The sequence below is a fragment of the Schistocerca nitens genome, chromosome 2, assembly GCF_023898315.1.
Source record: "Schistocerca nitens isolate TAMUIC-IGC-003100 chromosome 2, iqSchNite1.1, whole genome shotgun sequence".
NCBI classification, from domain to species: Eukaryota; Metazoa; Arthropoda; class Insecta; order Orthoptera; family Acrididae; genus Schistocerca; species Schistocerca nitens.
In genome coordinates this window covers 769492047-769512648 of record NC_064615.1, presented here as the reverse complement: position 1 = coordinate 769512648, position 20602 = coordinate 769492047, and the positions used below count along the sequence as shown (strand labels likewise).

The 20602-nt window shown below is 38.5% G+C and overlaps 1 protein-coding gene across 1 annotated transcript in view; it reads left to right on the top strand.

The window, feature by feature from the left end:
* LOC126237011 (ubiquitin conjugation factor E4 B) overlaps nt 1-20602 on the top strand; it is a 313737-nt gene that overhangs the window by 161931 nt on the left and 131204 nt on the right. The window contains exon 14 of the mRNA XM_049946739.1: nt 7428-7663. Within this exon, the coding sequence (XP_049802696.1) occupies nt 7428-7663 (236 nt within the window). The remainder of the gene's footprint in view (nt 1-7427; nt 7664-20602) is intronic.

Sequence of the window (20602 nt, the reverse complement as noted above, 5' to 3'; positions counted from 1 at the left end):
TACTTTCATCAGTTAAACTAAAGCAATGCCACATTATGCTAGCAGAGGATAGCCCTATCCCCAGTGATAAGTGAAGACGTACTTCACGGGGTATGCCAAAGTTAAAATAAGCATTATACATTTTCATTTAATTATTTATTGAAGTGACCATTTTTTTCTTTCCGTCATTTAAAACTGATTCGTATATTGTTGTGGATTTAGTTGTTCCTGATGCCATTAAAGCGTAACTAATTACGCTCATGTATTGCTGGGGTAAGCCTGCCTCACTTAAATTGCCGAGCCCAGACAAAAACTTTGAAAACCCTTGACATCTGGGTCAAATCAGATTATTTTCCTGAACACACAAAGTCTGTAGATGATAAGATGGCTGATTCCCATGGTGTTCTGCCAGGAGCAGGGTTTTGAGAGGGGGAATATGTCCTCACTTGCATTTCAGTGCCGACAACACCAGCATGTGTGCGCCTCCTGCCGATCAGCAGATATGAACTATATACACGAGAGTGACAAGGATTTGTGAAAGTGCATTATAGAGGTGTACGTGTTTAGTAGTATTATTCATTTGCAGTAATGAATATGAACATAAGTCAGTTTTAACATAGCTCAATGAGTAGAAGGCCAATGCAATATAAAATGTTCAGTTATGTTGTGGGCAGTGCAGCATCATAGTGCATGCGATCCCTGATTATTGGCTGCTTCTCATTGTCTCAGTAAAGAAGTATGGAAAAATACAGGGTGTTCCAAAATTAACTTTACAACTTTGATCACATACGTTTGAGAAATGGGAAGAAGCAGAAACGTGCATTTTGCGGCATGATGTTCACACACACTTAAGGTTCTAGTAGCTGCTTAACAGAGTTCAGTGTGTTAAGGTGTTCATATTTTCAAGACCAAATTTGGGACACATTAAAAATGTCTGGTATTGCAAGTTTGTTATAAAAAGTACTTTATATTTTATGAGTACCTTATAAGATAGAGTGTGAGAAGACGCACAGTTTTTAATAGTGCTTTAAATTTTCTTCAGTATGTCTGTATTCTTCAACAGCACTTGAAAATATTTAACTCAGGTTTCTGTAGTCACTAACATTGCTTTTGAGTTTCTGCAACAAACTTTGTCTTGTCACTGCTCCATACATTACTTAAATGTGAAAATGCTCTTATAATTAGCAGTAGACTGATACAGGTGAAATGAACATCTGATTTTGGATACATATTTCATAATTGTTAAATCTGGAGCAAACTGGTGTCCAAAATTACTTTTGAAAAATTCGAGACAGAACTAGTAAAATAATAATTGCCAGAAAAAGGAGAGGTGGGAGGAGGGGGAGGGGGGCAGATGGTCACCTTAAATATGTGCACCATCTATAGCACACAAGATACTAATCAGTATTCTAGTAACATGACTTGCCTAGTGTGTCCGCATTAGCATGTGCTGTTGCCACTCTGAGCAAGCTCACAGTTCCTGCAGGTCCCGAACAAATAAAATAAAAATAAAAAGTAATGGTGTTCCACATATATAAAATCTGGTGTGTACCAACCATTCCTCACACTGTGTCAACTGCTGAGGGGTGACCACTTAGTAACTAACACGGGAAAATAAGAAAAAAACAGCTTCAGGTGTGTGTGAACCGTATGCCACAAACTGCACTTTTCTACCTTTTCTCTTTCTGAAATAAATGTGATCAGAGTTGTAAAGATCATTTTGGAACATTTTGTATATGCATAGGAAAGCATCTAGATGCACTTGCCTGTGGGTTTTTATTAGACTAAAACAAAGAAACTACCTACAGGTTGGTCCTCATTTAATGGATTATAACTAAGCTTTTTTACAGTCTATTTATTTCCAATCAGTCGAATTTCCCCCATCACAAACAAAGCTCCGGGTTTACTTTCGACAGTTGTATAAAAATCCCTCAGTATTCCTCTGGACTCCTCAGAACTTCTGAGACTTTTCATCAGATCTTTCAGTAACACTTTGCTTTCAGATTTATTGAAGACTTACTGCATCACTATTTTACTGTCATTTTTGCTACATTCAGATGTTGTTTGTCTACCGTGTTTTGACCTTCATTTAAATCTGTGATGAATGTCACTTTGCTTTTATAGAAATTTTCTAACACAGCAATTGAACCACAGGGGATCTTTCTCATACCTCATATCCTAGCTCGACACATAATTGCCTATTGAGATAATGTGTGAACTATTACCTGTCACACTTGCCAAGCAAAAATATTCTCTCACCTTTCTTAACATTCATTGTAGCCCCTGTAGCCAATGATGCCATAACAGCCTTACTGTCAAGGATTCTCTCCTCTGTGGAAACTAAATCATAAAATCCAGCTTGTTAGTTAGTAGGAGGTATAAGTGCAATTCACTTATTGGTTCTGTAACTAACTGCTCATGGTATTTTCGGAAAAGACATTTAGAATAAACTCACATGAACCTCCATTTCAGTACCTGCTATAGTCTGGTGGCTCACCTGTTCTGCGGATGATATGTTGAAATTTTCTCCTATTACAATTGTATAATTAGGAAATTTACCCACAACATCCTATAGATTTTCTCTGAAGCATTGTGCCACTGTAGCTCCATACTCAGGTAGCCCATAAAAGTATCTGATCAATTTGTGTGACCTACATTTTAATGATTACTTGCACCCAGGTAACTTCTCATTCTGATTCTGTGATAATCACCTAGGTAGTATCTAGTTGTTTATGTCAGTAAATACAAACCACCAGCAGTGTCCAACCTATCGTTGTCATGTATTCCAGTGAGAATTAAAAAAAATTCTGCTATTCACTCCTAGTTCCTGATGGTTTTCTGTTCCTTCTGTATAGGAACCCAGCCAGCAGATGTCTTGCACTGACATAAGTCATAATTACTCATTGGTTGCACCTTGTGCATTCAGTAGCTGCCTGTGCAGCCACCTCTGCATCTCTGATGAGACCCCCCCCCCTCCCCCCAACAAATATGCTCTGTGCACACTTGGCTTCCTTCCCTGTGTGTTAGCTACTTTTCTGTAGGGCTCCTTTATCAGGCTAATATTAGGGCTTTCAGTGGCCATTATAGCTGATATCTGTTCCTGGCTGGACTTTGCAGGAAAACCAGCCACAGACCCAACAGACAAAGCACAAGTGTTGCGTCTGCTGTGCTCTCAACAGTGGGCAGTGCGTCATATCTGTTGCCAAGGTGTAAGGATAAGTCAAACTGGTCATATCATGTGGATTAGAAGCCGCAGTGTCATCAGAGGCCTTTGGGGAGAAGAGAAGCAGCTGTATGAATATCAAGAGCTCAGATGGAGAACCAGACCTAAGCAAAGAAGGGAAAGTTGGAAGGAGTACATAGAGGGTCTGTACAAGGGAGATGAACTTGATGGTACTATTATAGAACGGGAAGTGGACATAGATGAAGATGAGATTGGAGATATGATACTGCGAGAAAAATTTGACAGAGCTCTGAAAGATCTATGTCGAAACAAGGCTGCGGGAGTAGATGATATTGTGTCAGAACTACTGACAACCTTGGCAGAGCCATCCATGACCAAACTCTTCTGTCTGGAGTGTGAGATGTATGAGACAGGGAAAATACCCTCATAGTTTAAGAAGATTGTAATAGTTCCAACCCCAAAGAAGGTAGTTCCTGAGAGGTGTGAAAATTACTGAACTATCAGTTTGATAAGCCATAGTTGCAAAACACTAACATGAATTCTTTACAGAAGAATGGTAGAAGATAGGTTAAGGCTTAGAGAAAGCTTTTGACAATCTTTACTGGAATACTCTCTTTCAAACGCTAAAGGTGGCAGCGGTAAAATACAAGGAACAAAAGACTATTTACAAATTATACAGAAACCAGACGACAGATATGAGAGTTGAGGGGTATGAAAGGGAAGCAGTGGTGGAGAAGGAATTGAGACAGGGTTGTAGCCTATCCCCGGTGTTATACAGTCTGCATGTTGAACAAGCAGTAAAGGAAACCAGAGAAAAATTTGGTGTAGGCATTAAAGTTCAGGGCAAAGAAATAAAAACTTTGAGGTTTGCCAATGACATTGTAATTCTGTCAGAGACAGCAAAGGACTTGGAAGAGCAGTTGAATAGAAGAGACATTGTCTTGTAAGGAGGGTGTAGGATGAACATCAACGAAAGCAAAACAGGGATAATGAAACGTAATCAAATTAAATCCGGTGATGCTAAGGGGATTAGTTTAAGAAATGAGACACGTAAAGTAGTAGCTGAGTTTTTCTATTTGGGCAGCAAAATAACTGATGATAGCTGTAGTAGAGACTGGAAATGGCAAGAAAAAAATTTCTGAAGATAAGAAATTTGTTTACATTGAGTAAACACTGAAGAGCCAAAAAAACTGGTGCACCTGCCTCATATTGTGAGGGCCCCCACGAGCACGCAGAAGTGCCACAGCATGACATGGCATGGACTCGACTAATGTCTGGAGTAGCGCTTGAGGGGACTGACACCACGAATCCTGCAGAGCTTTCCATAAATCCGTAAGAATACGAGGGGGTGGAGATCTCTTCAGAACAGCAAGTTACAAGGCATCTCGGATATGCTCAATAACATTCATGTCTGGTTCATGTTTGGTGGGCAGTCGAAGTTTTTAAACTCAAGAGTGTTCCTGGAGCCACTCTGTAGTAATTCCGGATGTGGGGGTGTCACATTGTCGTGCTGGAACTGCCCAAGTTCATCAGAATGCACAGTGGACATGACTGGATGCTGGTGATCAGACAGGATGCTGCCAGAGTCATGTCTAGACATATATATCAGGACTCTCATATCACTCCATCTGCACATGTACCACACCATTACAGAGCCTACACCAACTTGAACAGTCCCCTGCTGACATACAGGATCCATGGATCCCCGTACATGTCTATCTGCTCAATACAATTTGAAATGAGACTCATCTGACCAGCAACATATTTCCAGTCATCAACAGTCCAGTGTCAGTGTTGAAGGCCCAGGCGAGATGTAAAGCTTTGTGTCGTGCAATTTTCAAGGGTACACGAGTGAGCCTTCAGCTCCGAAAACTGACATCGATGATAGTTCATTGAATGGTTTGCACACTGACATTTGTTGATGGCCCAGCATTGAAATTTGCAGCAATTTGCGGAAGGGTTGCACTTCTGTCAAATTTAACGATTCTCTTCAGTTGTCATTGGTCCCGTTCTTGCAGGATCTTTTCCTGGCCGCAGCGATGTCTGAGATTTGATGTTTTACTGGAGTTCTGATATTCTGGTACATTCGTGAAATGGTCATACGGGAAAAATCTCTACTTCATCGCTACCTCGTTTGCTCATGCGTCAACTATAACACCACATTCAGACTCACTTAAATTTAGATAACCTGTCATTTTAGGAGCAGTAACTGATCTAACAACTGCGCCAGACACTTGTTGCCTTATGTGGGCACTGCCAACCACAGCACCGTATTCTGCCTGTTTATGTATCTCTGTATTTGAATACACGTGCCTATACCAGTGTCTTTGGGGCTTCAGTGTAGATTGAAGAGTCAGGAAGTCCTTTCTGAAAGTATTTGTCTGGATTGTAGCCATGTATGGAAGTGAAACATGAACGACAAACTTTTTGGACAAAAGGAGAGTAGCAGCTTTCGAAATGTGATTCTACAGAATAATGTTGAAGATAGATAGATAGACTATGTAACTAATGAGGAGGTAATGAATAGAATTGGGGAAACAAGAAAATTGTGGCACAACTAGACCAAAAGAGGGGTTCAGGTGATAGTACACATTCTGAGACATCAAGGGATCACCAGTTTAGTATTGGAGTGTAGTGCGGGGAGTAAAAATCTTAGTGACCAAGAGATGAATACAGTAAGCAAATTCAGAAGGATGGAGGCTGCAGCTGTTATTCGGAGATGATGAGGCTCACACAGAATGGAGTAGCATGCAGAGATGCATCAACAAGAAGTTAGGAGGGACTCCAGACACACTACCAGTACCATTGCTTTCACCAGTGGTGCCCTATGTATGCTGCAGCCTGTATGTGTTGATTGCAACCAACTCAGCTTTTAGCCCCTTCCAAGCTGTGATCTGTTCCCACACACAGTAAGCCTTAACTCACATCCATTTTCCATTATGCAGAATTTTAATATAACCACATACAGACTCTACTAAGTAATCAGTTTGATAGGAACAGAAAAACTGTTAGAGGCTGAAACAACAGATCAGCTATGTAACAGTTTCACTTCAGTTGAAGGCTACACCACTGAAATTAAAATTATAGAAGAATTAAAAAAAAAAAAAAGAAAATGAAAATGGACATAGGTGTCTTGTAGGAGGTGATAATATCGGTACACAAACAAAATCAAAAATATAAGCTGCTGTATAAGCATTGACAGTGACACTAACACAACTGCACTACACACAGGTAGCCAATAAAATACTTAATGACTGATAAATATTTTGAATACTAGAAAATAAACAAGATGTGGAAGTTCCACCTTAGATGTATGACTTGGATAAAAAAAGACAATTATTTACCTGTGTAAGTGTTTGTTGGGATATCATTTTTAGTTGTGCTAATTCTAAATGTTGATGTATAATAAATTTAATAAATATAATTAAATTCCATGTTAATATTTTACATATATTGGGACAGGTAGTATTCTGCTCTCTGAATTTGTAGAAAGGAAAATAATTATAAATTACTTTCTAACAATTTGCCACCTAGCATTAGAACTGCTTAAAAAACCATCTTTGGAGTGTAGTTGAGTCTTTAAAAACTGTTTGCATACACAAACTAAATGCTTCTGCTCACAAGCCTCAAACTCCCTACTGTTAATTATACAATAGGGTTTCTGAATAGGTGCCATATATACATTACTAATTTCAAACCGTGTTTTTGGAGTTTACCATTTGCTCTTCAACAGTAGCTTGTGTTGGGAGTGATTCATGAAATCTTTACGCATGTTTAATATGACGTTACCCCAATAACACTGTTGAATTAGCATTCGAAATGTGTTAGTCAAAAGTTCAAAATTTATTGACGTAGCTAACAAGCTTTGATATGATCAGTTGTAATTTTTAAAATAATCATTCATCATTTATATTGTAATTGTTCAGTAATTAGTTGACAATTCAAGACTTTCTTCTGGGTTAGCTCAACATTTAACAGATACAAAATGGCATTAAAGATTGTTTTTAATAGTTTGGATTGAATTTGGTTCTGAAATGATCACACACACACACACACACCCTTTTACTTTTGGAAAACACTTGTGTTGCCTCATATTTTTTCCTTCCATATCTCAGTATACTTTGTATGAGGATCATTTTGTAATGACTGAGAAATCAATTGCAAATATTTTCATCACAAAAGAAAACTACTTTTATGAATTAGAACTAGAGCTTTGCATTTTTTATGTTAATTGATACAAATGAAAATGATTTTATTATTCCAGATTTATGCCAGGTGTCGTTGCTGACTGCATGGAAAATAACCTAATCTCATGGCTGTTGGTAGCTGTGTGTTGCCCACAATTTATCAGGAATCCTTATCTAATAGCCAAAATTATTGAAGTTCTGTTCGTGATAAATCCTAATGTGCAGTCAAGAACTGAAACTCTGCATGATCGTGTCATGGCACATCCTATTTCACAAGTGCACCTGCCATCTTGTCTAATGAAATTTTACACAGGTAATAAAGCTAAGTATTCTCTCTCTCTCTCTCTCTCTCTCTCTCTCTCTCTCTCCCTCCCTCCCTCCCTCCCTCCCTCCCTCTCTCTCTCTCTCTCTGATTGCTTCCCTGAAATTATAAATTTTTAAGTAGTGTTCTGATGCATAACTTGTGTGTTGTGATGCATGTACGACAGCTCTGACAACTTCACCATCAACTCATTATTATAACTGAGCCATACTTCCTTTTTTTTCATAGAATCAGTTGTAGTTTTCCTCAATAATGGTACACTGTTCCTGTCAGTGTGAGTGCCAGATTGTCAGTTTCTCTGCACAGTTGTGTACTGTGATTGTGCAATAGTGAGGCTCCATTTTGCTCACTTTTCAGTAATGACTAAACTAATTTTTTGTTCATTGTAGGAGTGAAAATAGAGATAAATAGTATTGATCATATAATTCTTCAGGCTTTTCCAGTTTTATGTTGACATGTTGAATAATCATGTTTTCTGTCAGCTGTTTGCGTTGTTCTCGCAAAATATATCAGTGGCTTGACTCGCTGTCTTCTTCAGGTGCCCTCTGAGACTGACAGTCACGCCATCAAAATATTGTACAAGAACAAAGCAAGCAACCAGCAGGAGACCCTATTATTCAACATGTCAGTACTGATAATATTTAACCCTACACTTTCAGAAAAGGCACGTGGGACGTAGGGACTCATAAGATATTTGTTTTGTGTATGGTGAGAATACCTTAGCAAAATAGGTATCCTAGAATTGATTTGCGTAATTCTCATCGGGAGATTTTGAGACTTGGTCCTCTCTACATTTCTGTCTGGGATCAATTAAAATGTTATTGATGGTGTGATCGGTGTAATTAATGTGACAAAAATAGGAAGAAAACTTGCTAGCTTTTAGGGTGCATTCTACCCTATCCCATTTAGCTGTTATAAAATATTTTGTGCTTACAATGATGCATGCATCAATGCATTGTTCAGATACAGGTAGAGCAAGTTGGTTTCAATGATATGTGAGAGGGGAAAGTAACTGCACTAGCAATATTTATGTTGCACTGGTGTTGAATTTATTTTCTTATAAGGTGAACAGTTTGGGTGATTTGGACAAGTTAAAAAAATTGGTTTACCTGATATAGTGAAGATAATCTCTGGGTATTCTGAATGATTTTGAGAATTTAACAGTTCATTGACTGAAGTAGATATATTAAACAACTTTGTTGGAAATTAAATAATTTAGGAATAAAGGAGACCACTCACCGACACACCTGTGTGTCTACATTGTGCTAGCTGGACCCACAGTGCTGGGATTACGTTTTGACATTCTTGACCCCCCCCCCCCCCCCCCTTTCTCTATTCAAACCTCTGTGTCATCTTAATCATGTGCCACACTTCCCCAGCTTTGGTGCCCTTGTGTCATGTGTCTAGGTATATCCAGCCAGCATAACATAGTGGCACAGGTTGTGTGTGTGTGTGTGTGTGTGTGTGTGTGTGTGTGAGAGAGAGAGAGAGAGAGAGTGTTTCAGCTCATTAAAGGATTTATTCTAAAAACTAGAAAGTGTTCTTCTTCCTTTGTGTGTACCTGTTCACACTTCTGCTATTTGGTGAGTGGTGTTCTTCACTCCTAAATTATTTAATTTCTGCCAGAACTTTCCTTACATATTTGTTAGAAATTACACAGTGAGGTTCTGCTTTGGAGAACAATTAGTTTAGAGTCATCCCAAAAGGAAGATGAAGCATGCCCATTTTGAAATGCTGGTCATCATTCATAACAAAATATATTAATATTACGTTACAATGATGGCAATTTGAAGCATTTTCCAACAGATTTTTGTCAAACACTGTGGAGCACAACACGGCACATCACATTAACAGTGATATCAGTGTGGTTTCCAAGGGAGGCAGAAGAGGCAAGACCCTGTAACTTACAAAATTGTAGCTTAAGGGAAACAGCTGTCTGATCTCCATTGTGTTGGGGTCTTGGTTATGATAGCTGCAAAATCTACCACCAGTACACTTAGAAAATATACCTCCTATAGATTTTTTTACTTTGTGTTCCTAATATTTATTATTTCCACAGGCAGAATGTCATTTTGAGAAATATTTTGTGTGGAATGTCACGGATCGTTGCAGCACAATTAGTGTGTAATCAAAAGCAATGCCAATCAGCCCATATACAGGGTGCTTGTTTTAACTTGAGCAACTAAGTAATGTACGAAAATAATGTTCTGTGTGAAAAGGTAATATTAATAAAGGGAACATATGTCGGTACTACGACTGACCATCTCCTAACCAACCCTCCTGCATGTGCAAAGTCAACCTTGTATTTTAAAATGGGAACGCCCCTTATGTATTGCATGTTCAGATTCTACGCCAGAAAAATGCGTACAATTTACCCAAACCATTGTTTCCCATTTGTAGTAGTCAGCCCTGTAATTGACAGATATCAAGTGTGCCTATTTTTGCAGTTGAGAACCAATGCATTTGCTTCTATGTTTAATTTACAATGTGAATGTAAACCTTTGTGCTGTAATGGCTGATATTGATATTTAAACATTACTTGAGCATTTCAAATGTGATTTGCACTACAAATAATATGACTAGACATTAACATTTTTGAAAATAATATACACGTATCATAATGTAGTTTTCTGTTGCATATGGGGTTGATTGTGGTGAGTCCTCAGACCATTGGAATGCTTGACTTCGATGACTGCCCTCAAACGCTACTATCAGTGTGTGTTTTTCCATCCAACTGCCATAACTCTTGCATTTGCCGCTATGCGGCTACTGGCAGAATACAAACTACAACCCTCATACTAAGATAAAATGTCCATGGAGGGATTGTGACAGGCACACCTGCCATTGATGCTCACTGAAATCTAGCACCCCAATGGTGCGAGGGAAGGAAACTCACCAAAAACAAACATCCCGATGGGAACAGAAAACTATTACATCCACGTCGTCGTTCCTGGATCACAGTTTCTAACCAAACATTGAAACAGCGGACCATATTGTCCAATCAAATTTGCAACACTAAAATTGATGTTGAACATAAATATCAATTGTTATAACACAACGGTTTACATTTACATGTAAATGAATTGTAGAATCAGATGTGTTGACTGTTAATTGCAAAAACAGGCACACTTAATATTTTCAATTACAGTGTCATCTATCACTAATGTAAACAATGGTTTGAGTAAACCATACATATTTTTTTGTGTATAATCTGAATATACAATAAAAATGAGGGGGGGGGGGGGGGGGCGTTCCATTTGAAAATATAAGGTTGACACTGCCCACCAAGAGGCAAGGGTAGGAGAGATGGACAGTTGACAGTTTTAGCATAGACCTATATCCCCTTTACTAATATTAACTTTTAACCTAGAACATTTTTTCCACATAACTCATTGTTTTCAAGGTACTTAGTTGTCTCAAGTTGAAACAAACACCACCATATAAAGAAATTCATCAAGGAAGTGAAGGAAAAAGTTCAACTTAAGAATAAGAACAACATAGTAGGCTTAAAGCTGGCAGCAACCCATTGTTACCTGCCATACTTTTTTTTACTTTTTTTGATATTTTCATTACTTGCATTTCTGTACATTACTCTAATTATTATTTTGAAAAATCGAATGGAATGATTTGCGAAGACACAAATCCCAAAGGGAAGTATTCGTCAACTGGGAACACTTCGTCAACTGGGAACACTTCGACAAAAGAAGCCCACGTAGCGTTTTAACAAAACATGGAAATTTGTTCACAGTTTGAAAGTTCCATAACAAATAACTATCTTAACAAAAGTTCGGGCTTTTTGTGTTTGTATGTGAAGTACCAACTATCTTAATAACAGAAACACTATAACAAGGCTTCACTCATGCGGCCTCAAGTCAGGAACAGCACACTGGTTCAGAAAAAAATGATTAGGATAATTACAACAGTGCATGATGCACTTGAGTAAAGTCGTTCAATCACAACTTGACAGTCTAACAAGAAAACAATGAGTAAAACAGTAATAGTGTCCTACGTGTCATGTCTCTTAGCAAAGTTGGAGTCAGAATCGCCTTATACTGTCCAATGTTTTTCGGACGACAAGAGACAGTGTGGTATTGGGTTGCAAGACTCACACGTCTCTCAAGTCAGTTAACTAGCACATTGTGTGTAGTTGATCCGCTTCTCTGGGTAATCAGCTATGTCGATCTCCTAGTCTCAAGCGAGTCCAATACGTGAATGTACATGGAAATCTATATTCAATTGTTCATTAGTGTTTTTACAATCAACACAGACACTAAAGAGCACAGAATATTATAAAAACTTTTCTTGTTCTTCTCTGCCCGTACACGGAAACTCTGTGGACTGTACAGCAGGTACTTGTCTGCCGCTGTTCGGCCGCTGGGTCCATCTTTTCCTTGTAACTGTTTTTTGACGTGCCCATACAAATAGCTGATGCGCAGTAGGGCATATTCGTTTCTCCTCCTCACCTCTAAAATATTGGGTGTTCGAAACGGTGGAAGGCCGAGTGGTTTTAGAATTATTTTCAACTTCCACAGACAACAACTTCTGCACACTAACTTAGTCCTTAAACATTAGACTCATTTACACATATTCAAATATCATTGGTTTGATAACCAAATAATTTATGAACAACATACATGTGTCTTGCTTCATTCACAGCCAAGACATGAAGTAAGTTAAAAGTCTCTAGTCTCAAGCGAGTCCAATACGTGGATGTATATAGAAATCTATATTCAATTGTTCATTAGTCTTTTTACGATCAACACAGGCACTAAAGAGCACAGAATTTTCTTGTTCTTCTCTGCCCGTACACGGAAACTCTGTGGACTGTACATCAGGTACTTGTCTGCTGCTGTTCAGTTGCTGGGTCCAGCTTTTTCTCATAACTGTTTTTTGACTTGCACATACAAATAGGCGATGCACAGTAGGGCATATTCCTTTCTCCCCCTCACCTCTAAAATATTTTGGTGGAAGGTAGAGTAGTTCTAGAATTTACTCTGAAATTCTCGAAGCACTGCAAGAGCTGATGGCACATCGAGAGCGATTCCCTGATTTGAGTGGTACTAATGTACTTGGCACGCAGCCCAGTCCACTGGCTGTAATGGAACTGGCTCACTATGGGTAGTGTGTCTGCCTATACAGCCGCAGATGGCAGGATACGCAGCCAACTATTTGCAGCACATGATCTGGTGGTAGGAAATAATTCTGCACTACATGACCATTTTTGGACACTACTAGTGTAATTTGCTGGTGTGGCACTGGTGCTGTGACCACTGCCTGTTGGCTTTGAAGTGAAGGTGACCTTCCTGGCAGTTGAAGCAATCTTCCGCTGTCAAAGTTCCTGCATAGTAGAAGATGAGCCATAACTAATGCTGTGCAATGGTCGTGCTGGTAGCTGGCTGTGCTGACATTCCTTAGCGTCACAGCACAAAAAAGATAGCAAAAATAAAGCCAGTGTTTTAAATTTCATATTTAATCCATTGTCCACGCAGGAGAATTGTACAAACATGCCGTCGATTGACCACCATGCAGACTCCCCCATATGTAGGACATAGTAATAAGCATTGCTCATGTAGAAAAGCAGCTGAAACTGTTGAAAGCAAATAAACTGCCAGGTCTTGATGGCTCCCCAATTTGGATTTCAAAGAGTACGTTACAGTATTGGCCTCTTTGAGCTTGCATTTATTGCGAATCTCTCACCAAACACAAAGTCCCTAGTGACTGGCAAAAAGTACTAGTGACTCTTATATATAAGAAAGAAAGGATCTGCTAAATTATAGGCCAATATCTTTAACATCAAATCCTTGAACATATTCTCAGTTCGAATATAATAAATTTCCACGCGAGGGGAAAAGTTCCGCCCATAAATCAGCGTGTTTTTAGAAAGCTTCGCTTGTGCAGAACTCTGTTTGCTCTTTTCTCACACGAGATCCTGCAAATCATTCATGAAAACCAACAGACAGATTCCATATTTCTAAATTTCCATAAAGCATTTGACGCAGTGTCACACTGCCAACTGTTAACAAAGGTACAAGCATACCAGAATAGGTTCCCAACTATGTGAGTGGCTCAGAGACTTCTTAAGTAACAGAACCCAATATGTTGCCCCCAGTGGCAAGTGTTCATCAGAGATGATGGTATTGTCAGGGGGACATGGTAAGCAGCAATCTGTTGCGGCTTTTTGCTGTTGATGCTATATGGAAAGGTGTCATTGTTGAGTGGCTTAGGAGGATACAAGATGACATAGACAACATTTCTACTTGTGTGATGACTGGCAGCTAGCCCTAAATGTGGAAAAATGTGAGTTAATGCAATGAGAAGGAAAAACAAACCCATAATGTTCAAGTACAGCATTAGCATTGTGCTACTTAACACAGTAATGTTGATTAAATATCTCTGCATAATGTTGCAAAGCAATTAAAATAGAATGACCCTGTAAGGATTTTAGTAGGGGAGGTGAATGGATGACTTTGGTTTATTGGGAGAATTTTAGTAAAGTGTGATTCATCTGTAAAGGGGACCACATAGAGGCCACTTGTGACTTATTGTTGAATACTGCTTGAATGTTTGGGATCTGCACCAAGTTAGATTAAAGGAAGATGACAAAGCAGTTAAGATGGATCTGCCAGATTTGTTACCAGTAGGTTCAAACACTATACAAGTATTACGGAGATCCTTTGGGAACTCAGATGGTAATCACTGGATGGAAGGCAATATTCTTTTTGAAGAGCATTATTGAGAAAATTCAGTGAACTGGCATTTGAGGCTAAATGCAGAAGGATTCTACTGCTGCCATTTTGCATAAGGACCTTGAAGGTAAGATATTGAGAGATTAGGGCTCATACAGAGGCATATAGGTAGTCATTTTTCTCTCTTTTTATTTGTGAATGGAACAGGAAAGGAAATTACTAATATTGGTACAGAGTATCCTCAGCCACACACCATGCGTTTGCTTGCGGAGCATGTATGTAGGTGGAGAGGAAAGACTGTTCCGTTGGTAGTACTTCAAGATTTTCAAAACAATGGTAATTTTTTTTTTATTATTTGCTTGTGTCATTGCTTGCAAGAAAATGAAACTTATTTCTCTGCCTTGTGATGACTGGGTGTTGTGTGATGTCCTTAGGTTAGTTAGGTTTAAGTAGTTCTAAGTTCTAGGGGACTGATGACATGGATGTTAAGTCCCATAGTGCCCAGAGCCATTTGAACCAAATGAAACTTGTTAAAAGTGTTTAAGACAGAAAACTTGTTTTAAATTCAGTAATAACATAAAATGTCCCATTGAAAATTCACCATGATAATATTTTTTCCAGTATCTCTTAATCATTCTGCAAAGGAATTGACTTTGTTACCCTGGTACACGAGTGACTTCCATGAAGTTATGAAAAGTCCACGGATAACAGATATGTGGAGAACTTCAGTCCCTACAAAACATATGTGGGTGGAGGTGTGGGGCTACTTACATAAGTTGTACGGTAGAGTGAGGTGAAGGAATGTGAATTGAATCAGCATTTCCATAATTTTCTAGTTAAAGTAGTGAACTGTACTTTGCTATCTGACAAAATAAACTTTTAAACAATGGCTTTGGATGAGATTGATATTTAAAAAAATATTTACTAAAGCCATATTTATTAGTACAGGAGGTGAAATAGCAAGTTCCAGAAAGGTAATCTCACTGTGAATGTGAAGAAAGCACTGTTGGTGAATTGTATTCAGGTTCAAAAGGGTAAATGAAAGGATCATCATTACCAACTTTAAAACTTCAAGCTTATGAACCGGAAAGTCCCAATCTTGAAGGTAATCCAGTAGTGATAGTGCGTAAAGGGGAATATGTTGGAGAAACTGAAAATATTTTTGAAAAAATCTCATTCGTCATGTTAATAGGGATCCAATTCAAAACACTTGTTCCTGAACTCAAGAAGATGATAGCACAAAGCACATTTTTCTCCGAACAAGAAGAGAAAAATCAACACTCCACCATCGAATCACTCCTCCCTCAGGCATAAGCCTAGATAAAATTTTATAAAACAGATACATTTATTTGTCCTATGAGTTTTATTAATGGAGCTCCAGTTTGTAACATTATCTCAAAAAGATCAATAAGAAATTGAAAATCACTTATAATTTTCTGGTAAAACATTAAAAAAAAGACAGCTATTGATTTGATCATGAAATCAAAGATTTTGAAGTACAAATAATTGTACTGACAATTGAAGAGCCCTAAAAAACACTCAGCAGCAAAATAAGTAAATTCAGAATAACAGTCTGCATGGATAAGCATGCACTTGCAATTACTTGATACTGCTCAAGTTAAAAAGGCAAAAATTACCTCTAGACATGATGTGGCCAAGGAGCACTGTCTAACCGTGATTTTGGCTGAAATTGCAGTTGATGTGTAAGAAAAAATGGATTTATGTTAAAATCCAAAAATTATGTAAACTTTTTAGAATTATATGGTTTTTAAAAAATTTTAACAACTTCTTTCAGAACTTTAAGAGTTACTGACCTTATCATGCAATGAAAAATGTAAAGAAGCATATTTTACTGGATGAATCTGAAAAAGAAATTCACAATACCGGAAAATATAGGATGGTATATGATACTTGTAGGAGAATAGATTAGTGTGCACACACACACACACGAACGCAAGCTAGCGCGTGTGCATGGAGAGAGAGAGAGAGAGAGAGAGAGAGAGAGAGAGAGAGAGAGAGAGAGAGATGGATGCCTGTCACATTCTCTCTCTGTCTGTCTGTCTCTGTGTGTGTGTGTGGGGGGGGGGGGGGGGGGGATTGCAGATATCTGATGCTTATCACCTCTTCTATTTGATGAGTAACAAGCAATCCTTTTATAAGTAAAACCATGATTCTGTTTTAACGTCAAATATAACCAATAGAATTAGGTAGTGTTTCCACAAATCAAATCTTATGATTGGCCTTCAGTCAAATAATGTGGTTAATATATCAATGAAAGTAATCAGGTTTTGAAAATACAATGTAGTAGGACAGATAAAAAGTCTACTCACCAAGTGGAACCAAGAGAAAACACATCCGAGGTTTAACAAAAAGTAAGCAGATTTTTTTGATTTCGTGGGCTTTACGTACCCAGTTCTCAAAAATTTTTTAGCTTCTTGCTGGTACATATGTTCCTAATGTATGTTTGCACTTTCAGCTGTTTTTATTATTTATTTTGTTGTTGACAGTTGAAAAAGTTACACACGATTTCAATGCTCGGTGAATTTTGCTGTCAGAAAAGATGGAGTGAAGAATTTGCATTAAATTTTGCATGAAAACTGGAATGAACTGCAGCACCACATTCGAAATGCTGACTGTGGCTTTTGGCGCATCTGCTGTAAGAAAAAGGGTTGAGAAGATGTCGAAGGTGATGACTGTGCTGGACATCGTAGCACATCGATTACTGATGACAGTTTGGAAGAAGTAAAGAAAATGGTTCTGGAAAATCACTGAATCAGAGAGGTTACTGGCGATGTCCGCATATCCTGTGGCTCATACCAAGCAATTTTTTTCTGGTGTTTTGGGCATGAAACATGTAACAGCAAAGTTTGTTTCATAATTGTTGAATTTTGACCAAAAATGATGTTGCTTAGACATCACTCAGGAGTTGCTGAATGAAACTGACAGTGATCCAGAACTTCTAAAGAAGGTTATAACAAGTGCGTATTGGTATGAAGTTTAAACCAAGACCCAAAAATCCCAATGGAAACTGCCTGAAGAGCCAAGACTGAAACAAATTTGACAAGTTCGATCACATTTGAAGGTTCTTCTCATTGTTTTCTTTGGTTTCTTTTGCTACAGTGAGATAGTGTATAACGAGTTCCTGCCTTATGGTTGTATGGTCAATAAGAAATACTACATGGAAGTTGTGCACCATTTGCATGAAGCAATGTGAAGAAAACGACCAGAATTGTGGCAAAATCATTCATGGAAATTGCATCGCAATAATGCTCCTGCTCACAGATCGATGTTTGTTCATTATTTTTGGCAGAAAACAAAACAATTATGTTGACTCAGCCACCATATTCAACGGACATGGCACCCTGCGACTTCGTTCTGCTCCCGAGGCTGAAGAGAACTATGAAAGGACATGATTTTTCCACCATTGATGAGATAAAAACAGAATCACTAATGGAGCTGAGCACCATAACTAAAAGTGAGTTCCAGAAGTGCTTCCAGGTTTGGAAAAAGTGCTGACACAAGTGTATATTATCTGAGGAGGATTACTTTGAAGGGTACTAAGTTTATATTGATGAATGAATAAAGATTCTTTAAGAAAAATAAAAATTCTCATTACTTTTCAATCACACCTCATATAAAGGTACTGAAATTTGCAAACCTTTGGAACTAGTGGCTTCTTCTTCTGGCAGAAGGGTTGAAGAGGAAGGTGGGTGAAGGAAAAGGACTGATGGTGTTTAGGAAATAGGGAGAGTTCAGAAAAGTTACCCAGATAACAGGAGACTTACCAAACAGGATGAGAAGGAAAAGAAGGAAAGTATTTCCTTGCCCCTCCAGGGCCTGAGTGTGCCAGTGTGGCTTGGCTGCACATTGTCACATGCCCACCTAGTGTTTCTCTTTGTGGGTGCAAAACGAAATCTCAGTGGCCCATTTTGAAGCAGCTTTTTACTTTGCACAATATTTACTGACACAGCATTTCACCTCCAATCCTATATTAAATTAACTGATGGGTGTTCATCAGCAACAAGATGATTCCTTAAATCCCCTCTGTTGCTTCTAAACATTAAACCAGCGTATCGTTAAATGTGTGTGAGAAAACTCTCAACCTTGTGATACAGTGAAAAAAAGATAGTTTTGTTAAAGATACTCCAACAAATTACCAAATTCTTGCAATCTGTATGATGATGAAATGGCATATATTTATAAGTTTTTATTGACACGCATGGAAGTTAGGTGGTCATCTCATGGCAGAACAGTTCTCATATTGTCTTTTTCTCATCAGCTACACCTTTCCCATGGCAAAATGTCTCTTCAGCTTTTGTCTTATTTGGTAGATATGTTCTTAAAAATCAAATGTTTAGATACTTCAGGGACGAAACACAAACTCTTGTACTTTGCAAGACTGTATCAAATCATTTATTAAAAACCTCTTTAAATTCCATTCATATTGAGTACTTTGATACCGTTCATGATTTCCTAATATAAGTTCATATTACTTCGGGAGACAGTGTCAAGAACATAACGAAAATTTGAAGTATCTTGGAAGACCTTTCAAAGATTATTTCCTTGCTCTGCCTACACAACATGTTCTATAAATAAGATCTATTACCCAGTTCTGGGTGCTCAAACTATTTAAGCAAAAATTTAAATTATATGTGTTTGTAAATGCTTCTCTTCATGTACGAGCATTTACCTCATTCTCCACTACATTCTCAGCATAGTGTCACTGTAACGTGTACACCAATGTCCTCAGTGCTTGTACACCCATGTCCCCAGCAACCTCAACATTGAACCATTGTCAACTTCATAACCTTGGTAGTCTCTTGAAATACTTTGAGAAACTGAATTAATTTGTCAGGTATCTGGTAATTTCAATTCCCAAATAAGTGTATTAACTTCAGCAATTCATGCTACTGCAGCAACTATTCGTTATCAAGGGTGTGACATGGGACAGTGCAAAGGTAATGGGTGTTGCGTGGAAGGCGACAATATTTTCCAAGTGTCTTTCGACAGTTATGCCCTAATCAGTAACAAACACAACCCTTTACTCGTGCATTGTAAATATCCCTGACGTGTTCACATTAGTTTCAGTTTGCTCTAGTAGATCTGTATCACTTTTCTCCATATCAGTTGGGAACTCTGCAACAAACAGGACACAGTATTTCCACATCAGCTCTTGCGAGACTGAATGCGTAGTCAAATAATCCGTTTTTTAGTGTATGCATTTGTTGACCTGTCAGTTGTACATACACAAGCAGTCTTCCATGTCCTGCAACCCTTGAGGTACCATAGCCACATCATATTCATCTGCCATTTTTTGTACCATGCAAGAAATTGTAGGTGCGTCAGGAAGTATGTCTCTTGCACTTGTAGTGGATTACTGCACTCCTATTACTAGCATTATGTATGCAACATCCTGAAAGCCTCATTGTTGCTGAACGGCTTAGATCTTTTGCACACTGTTCGAGGTAATGGATTTTGCTGTTATCGGAAAGTTGCTACTATTGTTGGTCTGACTATTAGGACAAGCTTTGAAGGTATTAAAGTTTTGCAACAGGGTACTAATACAGCCATCACAGAAGCCATATGAGGGTATACTGAAAAGTTATGCCTCAAAATTGTTTATGTAAAAACACAGATTTTTAAATAAAGCAAATGTTATTAACATTCTGCATTTTTATCTTTCATTTCTACATATTTATTTCTCAACATTCACCCTGAGGACAAACACATTTCCTCAAATGGGAGACCAGTTTGTTGACACCGTTGTTGTTTCCAGAATGAGATTTTCACTCCGCAGCGGAGTGTGCGCTGATATGAAACTTCCTAGCAGATTAAAACTGTGTGCCCGACCGAAACTCGAACTCGGGACCTTTGCCTTTCGCGGGCAAGTGCTCTACCATCTGAGCTACCGAAGCATGACTCACGCCCGGTACTCACAGCTTTACTTCTGCCAGTATCTCGTCTCCTACCTTCCAAACTTTACAGAAGCTCTCCTGCGAATCTTGCAGAACTAGCACTCCTGAAAGAAGGGATACTGCGGAGACATGGCCTAGCCACAGCCTGGGGGATGTTTCCAGAATGAGATTTTCACTCTGCAGCGGAGTGTGCGCTGATATGAAACTTCCTGGCAGATTAAAACTGTGTGTTGTTGTTGTTGTTGTTGTTGTTGTTGTTGTGGTCTTCAGTCTTGAGACTGGTTTGATGCAGCTCTCCATGCTACTCTATCCTGTGCAAGATTCTTCAT